A 20764-nucleotide genomic window follows, 5' to 3' on the forward strand; every position below is an offset into this window, starting at 1 on the left:
AGAAGAGGAACGCTGCAGCCCAGCGGGAACGCGCTGGAGAAAACAAAGCCTGCTTTCTCAGCAGGTGGTCCCATGCCAGCGATTTAATTTATGCTAGCTAAAAAGCCCAGAGCAGCTCTTGGACAAAGACCCAGGATTAGCAAGTGAAATGCAGCCTTATTTTTAACCCCTTTGTACCTTCCACGCTGAAACGCGGCTTTGTGCTTGAGAATTGGGGTGGTTAGTCTGGAGAAGGGAGAGGGCTAAGGGATAAGCAGTGGTTGCATAGCATGCTTGAAATAAAGGTTTACTTGTGGCAGAGTTTCAATTTCGCATTCATTCAAGCTCTGCGTCCTTTTTATAGCAAGAGTTTGTTCCTTCCACCACTGCTGTCCATAAAAGGCACTTACACGTTCTCATTTCCGAGCCACGTTAAAACTGAGAAAAATTAAGGAGTTAATACTGATGAAATAAAATTGATACCAGCACTTCACCACTCGTAAAGTGATGAGTAAGACATTATTTACGCTGTGGTCTACACTCAGGAGCTTTTGAGCTGCATGTGTGGCTTGCAACCATATGGCTACATCAGGGGAGCCCTGACACTTACAAGCCAGAGCTGCTACCTCACTTCCTTCCTCCCACGCTTTAAACCTAGCTCTTTTTTCACTACTCTTTCCAGATCTTCTCTCACTGTCCATAACTCTCCTTTTACTAGTGTACCAGCAGCCTTCGGCATAGAGCCCTCCTCCCCCCGTGCCCACTTAGCTGCACCCAGCTCACGCACATTTCCCTTCTGAAACCAACCAGGTACTTCACTGTCCCACAGCCCCAGGGGCACGATGCAGCAGGAACTCCTCTTCCAATTCTGACGCACAGCAGTGTTTCAGCTTGGAAATAAAATACAGAAGTGGCACAGGACAAGCCAACAGTGACAGGCACCAGGAAGCTGCGCCAGGCACCGCTTGGAGCCACCCAAGGGAGCCACCCACCAGGGCCCTGCCTCTGCTTTGCAGCCAGGGTCCCAGCAGAGGTTTGTGATGTCCCAGAAGCACCCAGCCAGGGCTGCAGCCAGTGGGCAGAGCAGGAGGAGCACCAAGGCTTCACTTCAGGCACCCAGGTCCAGCTGCCCCACAGCCCTGCTTGCTTTCTCCATCTTTGCCATGTGGAGCCTCCTGTGGCAGCCAAACTTCACCCTCTGGACTGGTGATGACACTCCTCATGTCCCCAACAAGAAGCTTGGAGAAAAAGCCTGGATGCTGTGCAAAGACCATTGCTGAGACCAACAGCTGAAACACTGGCATGTTACCAACTTTTAACTACAAATGCAAAGGCCACCACCAAAAGAGCTGCTATGAAGAAAGTTAACTCCATCCCAGCCCGACACAGTACGTTCTAGTCTTCCTCTACCCATCCTCTACCTATACTTTAAAGCAGATAATCATGCGAGAATAATGAGGCCTAGCTACTAACTGTGTGCACATGTGAGGACTTTCACCACTTATGAAAAAGTTTGGATCTTTAGTCTCTACTATTTTCAACACAATAAGCTTCAGTAGTTTGGCTAATGAAAGACAGTTATTTGATAAAGCTTCCTACAGGCTCAAGTGTGGTTAATTCACCACAGCTTATTACTGTCAGCTGGGTTGCAGTAAGTCCAGGGCTTGCTCTTAACCTAGAGTGAAAGGAAAGCAACAAGGCTCAGCTTAGACCAAATTGGTCTCAGATAGGCCTTGGTACCTAGCATTTATCACAGGCTAAAAATGCACAGTGAGAACTACCAGAGCTCAGATAACTAAGTGTAATTGCTTAATGACAGTAAATCGACCAGAGCTTCAAGTAATCAGTCTTTCTGATTATCAGGAGGATCACAAGATAAGTCAGTTGAGAAGGAAACTCAGTAGGTCACTTGCTCGGGGTTGGATTCAGCAGCAGAAACAACCAAGTAAAAATATAAAAGTTTTCAAAATTTTTTACTGTATTTCCACAGTACTGCAGCAGTAGCCTACCACACAGCTGTGTGATATTCACAAAGTTCCTCAGTAACAAATATGAAGTAACACCATATAAAAATATGCATCTAATTGCTTTAATTCTGCTTGCCATGTGAGTGAGTTATAACCCTCAGAGGCTTTTACACTAGGCTATTGCTTCCACAGAAAGCACCATGATGTGCCAAAGCCTGAAACCCAACATCTGCTGCCGAGACTGCAGCGAGCTCCCAGCAGGTTCGCTCGGGGGCTGCACAGGTGCAGCAGTTCTGCCATTCGTGGCACAGAGCAGGACAATCCTCCCTCCCCAGCCCCCTTTTCCCCATTATGAAGGTTGGTCGTATAGAGAAAAATGCAACCCGTGTTTAGGACCCTCTTCAGATTTGATCTTACTCATCATCCCAAAGCAAAGAGAACTGAGGGTCTTCTGAGCACTGCTGGATCAACTCGTAACTGACCACGCAGCACCAGGCAGAATTCATCACGCAGTATATTTTTCCTCCCCCTGTTTTTTTGCTTTGTGGTAGCGGTTGTAATCATTGTACAGATCCTTAAAGACCTCCCTTACACCTGCTGGTAGTGACGCATTTAAGAACTTGATGTCCCGTTCAATGCAAAGGTCAAGGATGTGATATATCCCCTCTGTGAGATGTTTCTTCACAGCTGGGTGAAGAGTCACCTACAAGAAGAACAAAACTGCATTAAACTTGAAGACAAAAAAAGCATGAAAACACCCTTTCCATGGCCAGTGTACATTAAAAGTGCTGACAAGATGTTATTCAATGCATCAGACCACCTGGAACAGTCCATTAGATAAAATCTAACATGTCGTCTTGTGTAATATTTTCCTGATTTTTGCAAATATATTTTGCAGAACAAGCATGCTCCTTGCAATAAAATGCATGTGAGTGCTACTACACACTGCTGCCAGAGACAAAGACACTGATCATCTTTGGAACCACGTGAAAAGTCCTCAGCAGGAAAACTGTAACTAAAATATTTGACCTGGATTACACATTTCTATACATCCTGTACATCTCTTTAGCTGTATGCTATGAAGTCCCAGTTTCAAACAAGTGCTGACTTTAAGCTAGTCTATCGTTCACATTGGGTAATCAATCACTTAACAACTTGATATTTATCTAACAATTTGTATCTGAGGATTTGAACGTGTGAGGTTTAATAAAAGGAGCTTTCTAAAAGCTCAGGAGACGTGCGTTTCCTTGAGCTAACATTGGAAATCGAGTAACTCACCTGAAGTCACGCAGAAAGTTGACGGCAGAACTGGGAATACAAGCAAGGACCCCTGACTCAGTGCCCTGCTCCTGCCATTACCCCTGCTCAACCCCACAGCCTGCTAACCAGGCTAGTTAACCAGGCCACTGGAGGTGGTGGACAACCCTGGAGTCCTCTGGTGCTCCACGTAAACTGGAATTTGTCCTGCGCACACAAATCACTTGCTAAATACTTCACTGCCTTAGGCAGTGCTGGCCTCTGGCATAATCACATTATTTTTGCTGCAGAACCACATCTTATCTTTGCTGAATCCCAAAATTAGCTTTATGCCTCCAGACCTAAGCCTCTGCACTCCAGGCCTGATGAAAATTACATAAAAGGCTGCCATTAAAATTCAGAGTTCTTTCTTCCTGAGGCAACTAATAAACTTTCCACTAATGAAGTGCACTCCTAATCACTGTGACAAGCTCCTGCTCTCTTTCTGCCCTGAACACAAAAGAGATAATATATTTTATTAGGGCTGCTAACATAGCTTGGAAGAACATACAACAGGCATTAAAGCACATAAGCCTTTCTTTTGATCTGTGACCCTGAACAGTTTGCTTGTCCAAAAGTTTGTCACTGATCTATTAGAAGGTTTGTAAAAGATGTTATTTCTCCCTGCCATGCACTAAAGTAACAGAACAACTGAGCATCACAGCTCCCAGTGAATGCACTGGGCTTGCTTCTCCCTCCACAGAGCAGAGAAGGGATTGCAGGGAATAAGGAGAGGGAAACACACAGCTATTGACAATACGGATTAGATGGCCCACTTGGGACAAGCAGATACCTCAGAGCTACAGTTAATGGAATTACATCCTTCACATTGCAAACCAGCCTGCACCCGTGCCTTATTTGGGCCACTCCTGCTTTGCAGTGCAGTTTCCTATAAACACCCTCCAATAACACTATGGGAAGCAAAAGCAAAGATTTAAACAGCTGCCACTACTAGCTGGCACTTAATTATGCTTGTAAGTGTTTTATGGTCTATATAGTTAGCACAACCAATTTGTCAAGCATTACAGAGCTCTTGATGTGCGACATTAAGTGTGTGAAGAGGTATTTCACTATTGCTGAATCAAGCAACAGCTCATACACAACAAGGGAAGAGCGCTGTCAAGAGTATGAAAGAAGCCAGAGATGCCACCCACTTCAGCAAGAAATCTTTCTAGGTTATCACAAAACAATTCACAAGTAAATTTATTTCCTGGTATAAAAAGGAAGCACTGAGGGAACTATTACGCAACTACATTAGGAGCAAATAACTGTTTAGGCCAATGGCTTTCATTGGTTTTAGTCTGCAGACCCTTAAAAAAGGGTTCCAGTAAGTGTGCAGATGCCTACATGAAGATTTAAATTTATCAACAGCATGTTTTTCTCAGGGATCTTTCACAGACACACAAGGTCTTTGGACTGTAGGCAGAAAGTCACTGACCTGGACTTGGAAGAGAGAAATAGCTAGAGTTTTTCTCTGCATCTGCAGAGCAACGTAAAAGATATGTGCCCCCTCAAGACCAGCATGCTGAGTCCTCCCCTTCCTCTGATACCCACCAACTCTCACCAGTCTAACGGTGAAATAAATCACCACCTCCTTGTGACCCATCTATTGTCAGAGACAGAAAACACCCCTTTGTTACAGCTTCTCAAGGCTCACTACACAAATTCACCTTTCCACGCTCAAATGCTCCATGCATACATTACCTATCTGCGGTTTCAACTATCATCCATCACTTTCCATTTATCAGTGAAAGCATTACACAAAATTTTCCTAAAATCTTGTGAGACTTTGTACTCAGTCTTAACACTGAATAAGTCTCCTTTTGACTTGAAAAAGTCAACTTAACTCAAAAGGTCATTTGACAATTCAAGCCAGGCCCCATTTGAGGAAAGGGTCTATATTCAGTGATGAACAGCCTTCAGAGAAGTTCCGCAAATTAAATAGAGCAGTAGTAGTCTTAATGTATCCCTAGTTTTGCTGGATTACTACGTATACTGTGGCACTGAAACAGGCTACCCAGGACAGCGGTCATGGCACCGAGCCTGCTGGAGTTCAAGAAGCGTTTGGACAACGCTCTCAGACATACGGTTTAATTTTTAGGTAGTCCTGGGTGGAACCAAGGGTCGGACCTGATGAGCCTTGGGAGTCCCTTCCATTATGGGATGTTCTGTTCTGTTCTCTCCAGGTGCTGTCTGCCAGAGGCTCCAGGTGGGGCCATGCTCCTTGGCTGTGGTGCAAAGCACATTTTTTACATCTTGTCCTGTCCAGACTGGCTCAAGGGCTACTGCATGAATTGCCTGGTTTAATTTGCTCATAGGCTTGTGGCTGTTCAGGGCCCCATTTGAAATCATTCTTCTTCCAGGTCACTTGGTAGAGAAGACTTACAATCAGACTGTAACTTGGAATATGCGTTCTCCAAAAACCCACAGCACCTAAGAAAGCTTGTGTTTCTTTGTTAGTTGGTGGAGACAGCTGTTACTTATTGATCACATCCACTGGGATCTGATGGCACCCATCTTGCTATTTTATTCCTAAAAAGTGGTTCTCCTGTGTAGGTCCTTTGACCATATTTTGTCCTATGACAAAACCAACTTTCAGAAGTAGGTGAGGTTCAGACTAGAAAACAGCTTTCAGGTGAGGTTCAGACTAGATATTAGGAATAGGCTTTACACTGGAGCAGGCTTTTTAGTGAGTGGCTGATGCCCCATGCCTGTCAATTTTCAAGAGGCATCCAGGTAATGCCCTTAATAATATGCTTTAACTTTTGGTTAGACCTGAAGTGTCAGGCAGTCAGACCCTATTTTGTAGGTCCCCTCCATTCTAATAACCAACTCACCAGGAACAGTAAGTAACTGACATATCCTATTGTTTTAGTCCCAAACCTCTGAAAAAAGCCAGGCAGGCAACAGAGAAGGCAGCTGAGTTTAAGCTTCATAACAGTCTTCATGATTATTTACACTGCTTAACATAATCTTTCAGAAACATAGAACCAGTTAGGATATTTTTGCGGAAGGCCTAAAGAAGACTACAATTACTTGCTGTATTTTTGGCCCATGTCCAGGCCTGAGCCACAAATAATCAGTTTGCAGGTGCTGACAATGCAGGCAGCATTCAAATCCTTGTGAAATTTAAACCATTAGGTTGGAGAGAATGACAACTAGAATTTAAGTCTGGATGTGAGAAGCTTCTGACAGGCTCTGGCATCAGTAATAGCAGGAATAGCTGTTTTCAGTAAAAATACTAACAATACCTTTGGTATGGAAGGAGAATTACTGAAGAGCTAACAATTCCCCAGCTAGATAACTTTTTTCCTTTCACTCATTCATTTAACTCAACTAAAAGATAGTTTCATGAAGGATTTTCCTTCATTACTTTGCCTAGATGAGGCTCTAACAGACATCAGGCCTGGACAACTGACACTACCTGGAAGAAGAACCTGAACTACCTCATGAAGAAAAAAACAAGACTCAAAACACGATAGAAAAAGCAGAAGTTCAGTAAATAGGTATTGCATTGTTTTACCTAACACACACACAAAAAAAAACAACCCACTGCCCACCCCTTTACAAAGTTTTTAGGAGCTGGGTAAGATAGATTCTCAGGAATTTGGATCAAAACTGTATCCCCATAAGGCACATGCCAACACCATGGCACTTTCAAAAGAGATGAGAATATATTACCTTCTGCAATTCGGTCACGTACTGAGCCACAATGAAAGCAGAAAACACAGTGAACTCCTCTGTTTTTGCAGCAATGTGACTATACATCCGTTCCACTAGGTGTGCACACTTCAGTATAGCTTCAAAGTCATCTGTGTTGCCTAAAACAGAAAGCAAGTTGCAGTCTGGTATTTGAGGCCTAAAAATACTACTAAAAAAAAATTAGACAATCTTCCACGATTCTTTAACTACATGAAACCAACATCAGCTTATCCTTTTTATCTTCTTTTCTTATCAAGCCACAGCTGAGAGGCCCCCTCCCACCCTCACAACACACCATACACATCTCTTACAATGGCTTGTTTGTAAGAGCACACTAATTCCAACTTCACACACACTGCAATGCTAAAAGTATTCGTTAGATATGCTGAAGAGTTGAAAGCAGCAGCTATGGTCCCTGCCATAATTCAGTCCCAGCTAGCACTGTGGAGGTGAAACCAAGGAAACTGGAAAATCATATCCTCTACCTGACAGAAAATCAGAAGACATATCTTAGAAACAGCATAATAAAATAGCTTTCTAATGACATTTACTATGTGCAGTACAAGAGTAGAAGCCACATCACTGGAGACATTAAAAGCAGGACTGGAGAGAGGACTTGAGAATTCACTCTTTCAGTAAGCAGTGAATGAGGAGAACCAACACAAACAAGAAGGGACATCTAGAATTCACTTTCATGTTATCTTTTATGCAAATATAACAATTCTACAAAGATAAACAATGTGTTTTTAAATTTCAGGATGCCATGTACTGATACGTTTTCTGAGACCACTGTCTTGCATAAACACACTACAGAAGATAGCAAATTCTCAGTTTGGTACCAATTTAGCATACTTTCTCTTTTACCCCTCAGCTATTGTTAGTATATTCTCCCGTGACACATGCATACATTTACATTTGCCCACAGCTGGGGGCAACACAAATCAGCCGAGATAAAACTGAACATGGAATAAGTTGTAGGACATCAGTAAAGAGCTGGGACACAATCAGTCGCAGGCCATTGAGTCAACTTGTTTCAAAACATTAGCGCTGGTAATGACAGGGTATTTGTGTCCAGACCAGCACAAAAATAAATTACTTTGAACATCTTTCACTTAGCTACTTTAACATTCATGCTCTAAGGCCAATGCAAATTCTTTAACAACTTCCTGCAGTCCTTTCTTTCTTTTTTTTTTTTTTTTTGAGATACTTAAGCCAATAAATTGAAATCCTTGACCACACAGATATATCACCTAATCCCAATATATGCTTAAGATATGTAATGTCTTGGCTTTATGCTTAGCAAAGACTAGAGAATATTCAGGTCTGAAGTAAATGGTTTCGGTCTCAAGAAGCTCCAGAAGCTCTATTCAGCAAGACCAATTTGGGGCTATCACTCAGGTGTGCTAGCATGTATCAGCAGAGCTCACAGCCACCCTGCTATAAATGTCTACACCACTTTCAGGAGCAAAAGTAGATAGGAAGAGCTGAAATTGGACACAGCAAGCCTTACTGGTTCCTGACCACCTGCCAGCCAGTTAGCGAAGAATACCTTACTCCCCCAAAAGCAGTGTTGTCTGGATGCAGCTCCAAAAGAGCTCCAGTTATCTTCCTAAATCTAAGACATTGCAAGGCTCATCATCAAATTTACAAACAGGACAGATGGGACTAATGGTTTCCACGCCACAGCTAGGTTTTGAGGACTTTCCTTTTGGTGTCAGACTGCCTTCTTCTGCAACTCCTCTTGCAGAACACAAAATTATTATGTGTATGTACAGCGTGAAAATGGAAAAGATACGGTACCTCTGTCTCCTCTCTGCCGTCCTTCATGCATGACAGAAGCAACCAGGCGATGAAAACTGTTCAGAAAAGATGGTGCAGCTTTCAACATTACCTGCAAAGACATGAAATAAAAACAGCTGAGATTATGTAGGAAAGGCAGTGGAGAGGGCAGATGTATACTACATATATACTACATCCCCCCCATAGTCAGGGGAAATCAATTCCTGTGAAGGAAACTATAAAGCTTATACGGGTGTGAGGAGCAAAGACTATCTTTTCATTCTGCATCTGTACAGAATCTAGCATACAAGAATCCTGAAGAGGACTACACTCCTGAGCGTATTCAAATATAAATAACAAGTAAACGTCACGTTTCCTTTTTGCTTCCACCCCTATCTGCCTCTTCTTCGCACGAGCACCCTGACCCTGTGCAAGTCCTGGCATGCCTTCACTTTCCCATGCCAGCAGGCTGACAAGAACACCCAGATGGTACAAAGTCTGAAGGTCACCAACTTCTAACATGCCTAAGCCCCGTTTTCAAAGGCCTGCAGAATCTTGATCTCCTGCGAGACCAGTTCGCTAGATCCTGACCCATTTTTGCTTCCAGAAGTCAAACTGTATGGATGTTTTATTCTAATCTAGTGTCAGATTTATAAGCAATCTGCTGCCAAAGACTAACAAAGGAGGCATAAAACAAAGCAGGAGAGCAACTAACATGATGTGACTGAAGCTTTTAAAGGACAAGCTGTACAACGCACTTACATACTAAAAGGGCAAATTATATCAAAACCACTCTTTAAAAGTTTCTCATCACCAGCTTCTGTCTTGGTTCTTTTGACCTTTTTCCCCTTCTCCTACCACCCCGGAGATATACCTTCGGATGACACTGCACGACAGAGAACAGAACTTCATGGACTCCCAGAAAGACACTGCCATAGTCTTCTGCCTTCAGATGATCCAGAGGGACGGTGAGGAGAATGTTGAATGCCAATGCAACATGGTGCGGATTCAAGAGAACCCCTTCTCCTTGTCTTAGCAGAGCTGCTGCAGCCTCCAGAATAGGCACAACTATGGTGGCAGTCAGTGACTGGTCCTGGCAGGCCTCTTTGGTTTGCATCTACACAAAGACAGGAAACAGAGAAGGAGTGCATTAGCCACCTGTTGCAAGCATTCAAACACCAAAGACCATAATGCTCTGACTTGAGTCAATACGACAAGACTGGTGCAAGCTGGACTGCAGGAAGACTCCTTCATTTTGGCAGTGTTGCTATAACTACACTCGGGGCAGAGGATGCACGTGATGCATTTCAAGCAGGCACTGCTCCGAGCGTGGAACTGTAAGTGTTCCCCAGTCCCCCGACAAGGTGGAAAGGCTACAGCGACCAGCACCTCTTTGCACCTCCCCATGAGTGCACTAGTCCAGTTCTCTCTTGCCCAAACATGCAGCTCTAACAAAAAGGGCAGAAATTACAAGCTCAACTTCTTGGTGCTGCAGAGCCAACATCTAAAAAATCCTGGTCTAGAGACACCATCACCAAGACAAAAGAATAACCTACATCACTAGGTTTGTATGCTGCACAATCAAGGACACAAAATCTGGATTTGGTTACTGCCAATTAAGTTTCCTATTCTGAAATCAGTGATTTTTTAATACAAGCACTTTTTTCTTTGTTTTGCTGCCGTTAGTTTCTGCTGTAACACATGACTGACAGTTTCCTTCTCTTTTGGACAGTAAGGAGGAGGACAGGAGACCCAGACGTATCTGCAGCCTAACAAGCCTCTCCCAAGCTCCAGATTACACAGTTCAGCCCCAGAAAATTACTGATAAGAAATGTCTGACCTACACATTGCACCCACAGGGGGAGACTCCCTTCAAGAAGGAGGAAAGGAAGGATCTACACAAGACAGTGGCGGTGAATCTGATATGGGTTTGTCTAGCATTCACAGTTGTTTTGCTCCAGTATTCCTCTGTGCATGTTACAGATGCAATCACTACAGACTCCAACAAATAAAAGGGATAGGTAATGAAGTTACAATAAATAGATACTTACAGCTAAAGCTGTGATTATCTGCGGGCTGGCAAACCAGAAAGCTTTCTCTTTGTCTCCACTTAATGGGCAGCTGAGCACCAATTTGATTAGCATAATAGCTGACAATACTTCCTGCAGAAAGCAGATTGACAGTCAGTCACAGGTACAAGACACACTGGCTCCTCTCAAGCACAAAAGAGCCCTTTCAAGGGCAGTGACAGTTTTGAGCATTAGCAGAGCCTTGATACATGAAAGCCCTCCTACCAACACATCTCTTTAGAAATTGTGATGTAATCAGCAGCTCAACGAAATTCGGTGTGCTGAGGGCAGAACTGGCCCAAATGTACTAATACTACATTTATTTTAGAGTCAACTTACTGTACAAAAAGGTTTGAAGTGATTTTTAAGAAAGGAAAGCCTTTTTTAACTGCCACTACATAAGAGAGGCAAGCAGGGGGGAGTATACGGACACTGGTACACTAAGAATGCTGCATTTAGCAGCAAGGTGGGTTTGGTTTTGTTTAAAAAATAATTCTGACTGTTAAGCCAGACTGATTAAAGAAACATACTACAAGCCAAAACAAATAGGTCTTGTCAGTGTATATCAACCCCAAAGTGCATGCGTACATATTCCAGTGCTCATGGTGGCTAAACTCAGGTGGCTGGACTTATAGGCATACACAGGAATTCCAGATACACTTTCAAAAAAAGGTATCAAGAATCGACATGGCATATTCATGTCTATTTCTGATAAATAAGACCAAGTCAGATAAACCCCTGAGTTTAATCCCAGTTTTGATCTCAAGTCACTGGGCCTTCTATGAAGGGAGCAGCTGGCTTTTTAGCCTCAAGTGTTCCGTGTGTTACCACTGCTGCTTGAGCTTCTCTGGAGAAAGGCATAGCATTTAAAAAGCTACTGAGCAGTATCTTGTTATTACAGAGTAAAAGTCATTACAGAGACAAATGCTGAAAGCATGGGCACAGTTTTGGTTTTATATAAAACTACTAACATATTTAAGAATGGCATGCCTGTAGCCCTGTTAAAAAGAGCCATAGACAAACAGTGGTTAACCTCACTGACTGCTAGTGTCTGCTGTGCAAGAGCTCTGATCAGCAAGTAAAAAAAAAAAATTCAGCATTGCATATAACATCACAGACACGATTTCTGCTGACAATACATGGAATTAAGGCTGTTGAGTCCTTAAAACTAGATGGAAAGATTTTCCAGGAAATTTCCATGACCTTTCCACCTCTCTCACTTTATGTCCAGAACACTACACAACACACTTACCAAGCCCTTAACCATGTAAATTAACTTGACCCAACCACAAAGCAGAAAGAGGAAAAAATATTTAAGCAGATGTCATTCAGCTAACACATTTTTTCAAGTTAGACAAAACTGAAGAAAGAACTTGACAATAAACTGAGCTCATTCCTTACTTTAGCCTTCTGTTGCCACATGGTTTTCATCTCAAGTCCCTGCAGCACCAGCCTCATTATGGCGTAAAACTCTTCGGGAGAGCAGCTTCCCAGCAGCTGGACAAGCACCTCCGTCAGCTCTGGCTCTATGCTTTTAATCACCTGGATTGTGATCGCAGGACCTGCAAATTCAAGAGACACAAGCATGGCTCAACCAATTCCCCAAGACAGGGACCTCCACAGGTAAGAACAGAGCAAAGCAAACCTTTAAACAGGTCTGAGTGCCTTTTCACCACTTGAAGGCACAGAGAACCCCATGAATTCCCTTCACACACAAACACACACACGAGTGCAATGCATTACTGTTTTCAGGAATTTACTACCCTGGAGTTTACAGAGTAGTCATCATACCAATAAAAAGCCCTCAGCAGCATGGAAAGGCTTCTTAGATGTACAAGTATCCACTGGATTCGTGTCAATGCTGAAAAAGCCTTCTTCACCAGGAATCTGTATTTCAACTTACTTAATGCTTTACACATTTATTAAAGATTCTTCCAGTTTTTACAGTGATTAATTATCTCTCCAGGCTAGAACACTTTACCAATCTTCAGTAAAGTTAGGCACAGGATGAGAGAGAGCAGTCAGCAGAAAAAAGAGAGAAGTCAGCAGAAGGATTACAGCAATTGACACCTCGTCATGGTCCCTAGTCCTGGTGTGAAATCCCTGCCCTGGCAGAGCTCTGTACTGAACCATCAAAACACAGGCAAGAGACAAAGACGAAAATACAGGTTGCTCCAATAATTAATAAAATTTAAAAGTAGCGTTGATTCCATCCTTCTCTCAAGCTTTTTTAACTTCTATTTTTGTGTGTTTTATAATGTACATAATATGTAAGTACAGTAGCACATGCATATGACTTAAATACATATTGTGGGTGCATGCTCAAAATTAACTTCTTTTTTTACTGATAGATGTGCACAACCAAAAAGTTGGGAGACCACTGTACTACAGCATGTTAGCATCGTTAGACAAATTCCAATTGTTCAGAGAAGTCAAAGGGAATGTTACCTCACTACCGTACCTCACTGGCAGCATTTAGTTCATCTTGCACTCTGAACAAGACAATAAAGAGGAGTTAGATCTCACAACTAGGAAGAACAGATTTTCCTGCCATTTCTAGCCCTGGCTCTTTATTTGATGGGGATAAAGGGTCTGATTTGCCAAACTACCACAGACTTTATCAGAATTACTGGTGTTCAGCAACCTTAAAATTCCAGTATATCTCCCGATAAGCCAGTACTGTTTGAAGATTTCTAAAATAAACAAGCAAAAGTTATCCTCCTCTTTAGAGCAACATGCAATAAAGAACTGAAAGATGCAGAAGCCATGGATGCTTACAACATCCAGAAGATCCTTACCAGATTCGATGGCTGCTGTGGTCCAGGTACCACAACATTGCCTCCTTGAAAATTTTCTTGTTATTCATTTAAAAAAGGATAGCTTACTGCTTTAACACAAGTAAATAGACACAGAATTTTTAAAGAGCTGTATATTTTGCATAAGTGATCTTTAACTTGATTCTACCCTGCAAAATTAGGAAAGGAAGTGAAGAAGGGGAGTTTTCATACCAGCGAGAAGCTTGTTTATAGCGAAAACAACAGTGACTGCAGTTTCTTTCCCAGGGCACAGCTCCGGTACGGAGCAGAAAACCGTTAAGAACTGCAACGCAGACTGAAGGAACTGCAAGTGACCTCCTGCAGAGGGCAGCTCTCTCAGTATCTGAGTGTAAAACTTTTGGTACAGTTTAACATGGGATGGCTCCAAAAACCCACTGTGATCCTCGGGATTCTTCTGCCAGCCTTTTCTGACAGCATGGCTCAGATCTGCCTTGAGAAGAGTCGTGACAGATGGTATAAACGCTACAGGCAACAGCTGGTTTTGGGTGTTACTCTGAAGACCGTGTTCAACAGTTCTTCCCAACTGCTGGACTACTGGTTCCAGCAAAGCAGACAGTATGTCTGTAGACTGCAGCTTCTTTTCTGGCTGCTGCTGAAGGTAGAGCGTGAGGACACGACACAGAGTGGTGAATGACACGAGCAGTAATTGCTCAGCTGCAGGATTCCAATTTTTACAGCATTTGCTTTTGGCCCTACCAGCACCTGGCTTGCAGCCCACGAGGAAAGACATGAATTTTTCCAAGTTAAGCTTCATACTTTGCCTTCTTTCAACAATCATCTGAAGAAAGTGCTCCAAAGAGGCTTGGACTTCCTGGAGATACTCTGCCCAAACAGGATCTGTCAAAGCATCAGTGAAGAATTTGCTAGCCGTAAGCTGGGAGGTTATGACAGCTTCAAGAACATCGCTGGCATGAAAAACCTTAAAAACAGAGTTGGCATTCCTGCCAGCTTGCAGGCACCTCAGGAGGTGGAAGCAGGTACGTAAAAACTTCAGTGATAGCAGCCTGCTGCAGGAGACACTGGCCCTGGTACTGGCTACCAGGGACAGCAGCACCAGAAAACACCGGACGCAGTCAGAGGGAAGAAGACTGTCTAGTTTCAGAAGAGAAGTAATTTCTAGCAAACGCAGGCAGCTTTCTAGCTGGCTTTCCTTCAGGATGACAGGGGAACCATTTTTTGCTAACTGTAAGATACACTGGGCAACTTTCTCCAGGGTTTTCCACGACAAACTGAGCTCATCATTCGGCTGTTTGTTTCCCGGTGGTGCTTCCACCACATCAACCAGTTTGGAAGGAGCCAGGATTTCTTCGTGCCAAGAGATATTACCTGCAGACAGCTGCTGAAGTGGCAGATCTACTGAATCCCTAGCAGCAGAGGGCAGCACCCGAGTGAACTGATGAATAAGGCTGGTCAGAAAAGCACAGTGCAGAACCTTCATCTCTGGGAGAAAGGGACTGTGCATGAAACTGAGACAGACCTTTCCAATGCTGATGGAAGGCTCCTGGTCTGCGGCAGCTTCCTGAGCTCTGGTCAATACTAACGCCTCCAGAAGCACATCTGCAACGTACTGTACATCTTTCAGGGAAATATATGGCAACAGGACAGTCAGGTTGGAGATGACAAGGTGCCAGTGTGCTGTGGGGTATGTAAGCTCATTTATTGCGCTGATATCTCCATCCCATGGTTCAGATTCTCCCCTGTTCATGGTGGCTCTCCCAGCTTCCAGGATGAAAGCTGCAGCATGCTGCAAGGCCTGTACATCACCTTGAGTCTGCATTAAAATCATCTTCATTTTCTGAAGCGTGAGCTGTTCTAAGCAGTATTTACCAGTGGAGGCAAAACTACTCGCAAGTTCCACGACTCTCTCCCAACACTGCTCTTCCACACCAGGGAAGAAAGCCGAAACGTCCCAGGGCTTTGCAGCAGCTGTAGCAGCAGCACTGACATTTTCAGCTGATGGAGACACGTATTTAGTGCAGCTAATAGCAAACAAAGTGTCTACCTCAATCCAAGTGTAAACAAGGAGGAGAGCAGAGTCGCTGGCCTTTCTTAGCCAAAGGTCTGGCTCCTCTTCCTCTCTCCCAGGAGCCTGCAGCAGCTCTATCAGCGGCTGAATTACTCCCTCCTGCATCTTGGCCAGCAGACTCTGAGTGCGAAGGACCACAGGGGCAGGAGTGACATCATCTAGGCTCCCCATGTTGAACAGAAAAGCGTGCAGCACTGAGCTCACTGACATCAGCTTCAAGGCCATGTCGGCAGACCCTTCAACAGCAGGAACAAGGATCTGGCACTTCTCCACTAAGAGACACACAATGTCCAGAATCTGGTTGGGCGGCAGCTCGAGGAGGCACTCGCGAAGCTTTACTGTCAAGCCAGCAGACAAGACAGGCAGCCTCAGTTCATCGACAGCTGGCCAGCAGATGACTGTCAGCACCTCTTCAAAGAGCCGTGGAAACTGCCGCAGCTTGGAGTATGTCTGAAACACGGCGCTGAGGAGAGCCTCCTGGGGCTTCTTCGTACGTAGCTCAGCGACCTTCGCATCAACCCAAGCAGAGGCCACTAAGTCAACCAGGTCTGGCTCTATGATAAGGTGGTTTAATGATATCAAGAGCTTGAGACACCTGAACCAAGCCGGGATGGAAGCTTGGGAGTGACTCATCAACATCTGCGCCAGCTTGCGGTAAAACCCAAACTGCACCTCCTTGTGCCGGATGCGGTCACTGGCAACGTTATAGATATCGCTGCTCAGCACCAGGCTCAGAAGCTGTTCCAGAGCAAGGAGCTCTGTGCTCCAGTCTGCAGGGGTCAGCGCGTCCTCCCTCGCTCCTTGCTGTAGGCCAGAGAGCCTGAGGCAGCCATAAAGCCTGCTGAGCATGTGGAAACACACGAGGTGGTTTTCTGCTTTGCAGTATGAGTCCAGAAAGAGCTTATACAACAGGGACACCGAACCAGCCACAACCGCTCCATGGATGGCAGGTTCACAAAAGCCACTGGCCAGCTTGGTCTGCACGGTGTTTACTGGTAGCAAGAGGCTTTTCAGTGCTCCTTTCTTCTTCTCCTGGAGTTCCCGTTCCGGCAGCAGCTCCTCTTTGTAGGATGAGAAGAGCTCAGGCTGGAATAACCCAGCCCGCAGCAGCGTTTCTACTTGATTTCGGATTTCCCTGCTTAAGTGCTGACGCACGTGGTTGTCATCTGCCTGCACCCAGCTCCTCACCGTCAGCAGGTGCCTCAGGAGCAGGCACGGCTGAAGCAAGTGACTTGTCACTTGCCCAAACACCCGATTTGGGTTGGTTTGCTGCCTCTGGATCAGAAGGTACTGAGCAAAAGTGAGGTGGAGGATGCTGAACAACTGGGAGCCCACAGCGTCATCAGAAGCCAGCTGCTGACACGCAAGCTCAGCGAGCTTGCTGAGGAGATCAACCAAGAGCTCACACTTTGCTGTGTAAATGATGGAGAGCGAAGGAGCAGAAAGGATGCCACTGGAGCAACTCAGCACTGCACCAATGTTTTGCTGCGTTTTTTGCAAACAGGCCTCTGATAACCTTTCATTTATGACCTGAAGGTTAAAAAAAAAAAAAAAAGTTAATTTTGTACACAAAGACAAAGCTCATCATAATGAATCAATGTCATCTTCTGGGAGCTCTGGCTGCAAGAAGGAAGGAACAGAGACCTGCTAACAGCCTCTGCTGGACCTCTCATATCGTAGATCTCAAACTAGAAACTGCTCTGGCCAAAATTGTGTCCCCTCATTTGTTTGCAACACAGGATATATGGGGAACCCCTCATTCAGTATGAGCATTACCAACAACAGCGTACACTGGGCATATTTGATCCTAATAATTAATCCTGCAGAAAGGGAGGAGAGGGAAAATTCCCTCCCTTCTTGCAAGGTCCCCCAAATTGTGTTCCAAACAAATTAAAACAAACAAAAAACTTCCAACTTTTGATCCAAGAAGTCTACCATAAGCAAGCATGTCTGTGACTAAATATCATTGTTACCTTCTAATAAAACCCAAAGTTTCCTGTACTGATACCTCGAAACTGAATGAGTGTCCTCTCTCTCTGAGAGATTCACAGTTCTAAAGAACTGAATAACTGAACTTTCATGTCCCTTCCTTTTCTCAAACTTTGTGTTGATTTCCCTACACTTTTATCCTTTAATCCCCCTTTTATCTGCTCCCTTTTCTCATCTCCAAATAGTTTTGTCTTTAGGGTACTCCGGCCTACTAGCCAATCAGCCAGACATGTTTAAATTTGCACGCTTTCTCTGTAACTTCTCTGAAGCACAGCACCTCTCATCCAAACAATTTTCTGTAGTTTGCAACTCAATTCCTGAACGTAAAGACAGTTCCAACCAGAGCACAACTGAAAAGGTCATTTTTTCCAGCCATTTTGACTGCCAACACAGCCATCCAGTAATTCTATCATCTCTAACCATGCAGCTGAATAAAACTATCTGGTTCAATTTTGAACAAAGTTCAATTGTAACTGAAGTCTCCTCCATCCATTTTCATCTGAGACTAAAATACTGATATGATTAAGATCAATAATGATTTGATGCCACTACTAAATTGGTTTAACTCAGTGAGCAACATAATACTTTAAATGGGAAAGCTGTGAGACAAAACAGGATTTCAGCTGACAAAAAAAAAAAAAGTCTCCTGCTCCCTGCTCTCCTGCTTCACAGCCAGCCTTTCGTCTGGGAACTTGATTCTTATTTCCAGTACAGCACAATAACATTTACCCAGATTCATGCAGCGTTCTTCAAATGAACAGAAATTGGGGAGAAACGTGCCAGAAACCCAACATGTACAAGATGTGTACCAATGAGTATGGGTTAAAGCCTTTTTTGATCTCCCACGCACATACAGAGATAGCCCAGAGAAGCATAGATGTGGATGTGGCAGTGCAGGAAGTTGGTCTGCTGGGGTGAGAGAGGGGTCTTAGCTCAAAGTAGAAGGGGAAATCAAAAGGGCAGTTCATTCAGAGTCATCATAAGAAGTTGCAAGTTCCTAGACAGGGCCTGCTGAAGAGCATGTCACTACGCATAAGTACTCATGCCAAACACACTGATTTGGGGAAAAACATCTCCCAAGACTTCCAGGTAGAATGATAATACAAACAGTAAGTAATATACAAGACCAACATGCATAAATGAGCCCTTACTTACCTATTGAAATACTTAAACCAGTTCCTTCTCGGATAGTTTGGAGAAGTTAAAGACAGAGGGGCAGATTAACTTGGAGGTTACTATTAGAATGCTCTGCCATTTTCAGTCTTAGTTCTGTACAAACACAAAATGTATTGCAGAACAGAAATAGGAAAGTTTGTAGTAGAGGTCCTAAAACCATCAGCTTTATTATTATTTATTTCATGCAACACCCTACACTGTGACGAATGGTGACATATTGTTGAAGACAGACACTGCTATCCAACATGTTACAAAATACCCATAGCTTTAGTTACCTGTGCAATTGAAAAACTGAGACTGATCGTCTTCCCACTCTTTAACAGATTCTGTAGTCTTCTACTACGGATAACATCGTCTAGATATGCCCAGAGCTTCTCAACAACTTCATCCTCCAGATTAAGCTTCTTATTGTAGTGGGAAACCAACGTATGGCTTACCCAATCAAGTAACACCTGTTAACAAAAGTGAAGAAAAAAAAGTGAAAACAAATAAAAGTAGTACCTCTTCACAACTACAACACTTGGGCCCTGAGAACTGCTTTGTATCTGAGCAGAACAGGCTCTGCACAAGCAGAGAACTTCACTTTTGAAGGCTTCAGTCAAGGCCTAAATTCCTAAAACCTTTAATTCTTAATCCAGCATTGGTCCCGTGCTCCCCCGAACCTTCAAAAGACAGCTTTCAGGAGTTGACATCCTAATGCCCTTTCATCAGCTTCTTCAGCAGAGCCTACAAATCTGGCAGTTGTTATTAATGAGCAAGAGTAATCTTTATCATTAAAGACCTGAAATCGTAGAATAGAATCGCTGAATGGCTGAGGTTGGAGGGGACCTTAAAGAAATCCCAGACGATCTTCGCTTTCTGACACTTGGTATACCTTTCATATCTTCCTTTTGGCAGGTTCAAATTACCATATAGAAATTCAGGTCTAGGAATTTAGAGGTGCAAACCGGAAAAAGTTGAAGACTACTAATTTATATCGTTGATTTCAAAATACGGTGTATGGCTACATTTCATATTTTAAGTAACTTAAACGACAGGAATTCCAAACACTGACGCCAGACGGTGCAAACCCTAGCTCCCACAAAACCCCTAGGCTGGAGGAGCAGCTCAGGACACCCCTCGCTCAGGGAAACACTGAACTTCAGGGTGTAAAACCAGAGACTTGAGGGGAGAGGTTTGGAGCTGCTGGAAGCACACACCGGTCTATGGTCAGCTCTCCCACCCTGGAGCTCTCGTTCTCACCTAGCTCCGACCCAGCAGCAGCAGGCTGGGGAGGGCCTCATGCGGCACATCCTAAAGCCTGCCCACGGCAGCTCTGAAGGAAGCAGCTTCCCTTCGAGCCATGAGGCACCGCACACGTGCTGCCCTCTGTCAGAGGGACTATTTTCCCCTGCCCCCGCACAAGCCTTTCTGCCGAAGCCACCTGGAAGGTGATGCCGCGACATTTCTTCGCACGGCCCCAGGACCAAGAGCTGCCCTCAGCTCGCCGGCAGGGCTGCGGGTGCGCTCCCACCCGGGGCCGAAACCTTTCGGCGGCCAGCTCCGTGCCACGAGGCGGCCCCTCCTTTCCGCCGGGATCCGCGAGAGGGGCGCCTACCTGCTCCTTGTTGGGAAGGAAGCACTGCTGCGACACCCAGGCGAAGCGGGCGAGCTTCACCTTGTCCCCCCACGGCGTCCGGGCGCTCTTCAGCTTCAGGTGCACGCCGGAGTACACGGCCGCCATTTCGCCGCCCGGCACCGCTTCCCCACCCTCCCTCCGCCCCTCCTCCCCCGTCCCTCGCGGTCCCGGCCCGGCGGCTCGCCGCCTCCCCCCGTCCCTCCCCGCCGAGGCGGCGGCAGCCGAGCGCCGAGCCCCGGGAGGCGGCGCGGGGCAGGCGGCGCCCATTGGCGGCCGGAGGGCGCCTGCGCGGGGGCCGCCCCGGCCCCGCTCCCCGCCGCTCCCTC

General features: G+C 44.8%; 1 protein-coding gene across 1 annotated transcript; it reads right to left on the reverse strand.

The window, feature by feature from the left end:
• Positions 1-1935: 1935 nt before the first annotated feature.
• Positions 1936-20628, reverse strand: URB2 (URB2 ribosome biogenesis homolog). Its single transcript, XM_040551110.1, has 9 exons — positions 20418-20628; positions 19096-19272; positions 13801-17185; positions 12194-12354; positions 10775-10885; positions 9598-9840; positions 8745-8835; positions 6924-7063; positions 1936-2649 (listed from the first exon to the last, which is right to left on the reverse strand). Exons 1-9 carry the CDS (start codon positions 20541-20543, stop codon positions 2452-2454), a joined length of 4632 nt encoding a protein of 1543 aa, XP_040407044.1. The 5' UTR covers positions 20544-20628; the 3' UTR covers positions 1936-2451.
• Between the last annotated feature and the right edge of the window lie 136 nt (positions 20629-20764).

The sequence above is a fragment of the Cygnus olor genome, chromosome 3, assembly GCF_009769625.2.
Source record: "Cygnus olor isolate bCygOlo1 chromosome 3, bCygOlo1.pri.v2, whole genome shotgun sequence".
NCBI lineage: Eukaryota > Metazoa > Chordata > Aves > Anseriformes > Anatidae > Cygnus > Cygnus olor.

What these genes read in the sequence shown, in the direction of transcription:
- URB2 (XM_040551110.1), bottom strand. Translation starts at nt 20,543, where the DNA reads ATGGCGGCCGTGTACTCCGGCGTGCACCTGAAGCTGAAGAGCGCCCGG. An exon ending in TCGTGCAGTGTCATCCGAAG is followed by an intron (nt 8,836 to 9,597) that starts GTATATCTCCGG and finishes ATGTCTTTGCAG; the next exon opens with GTAATGTTGAAAGCTGCACC. An exon ending in ACGGCAGAGAGGAGACAGAG is followed by an intron (nt 7,064 to 8,744) that starts GTACCGTATCTT and finishes TTTCTGTTTTAG; the next exon opens with GCAACACAGATGACTTTGAA.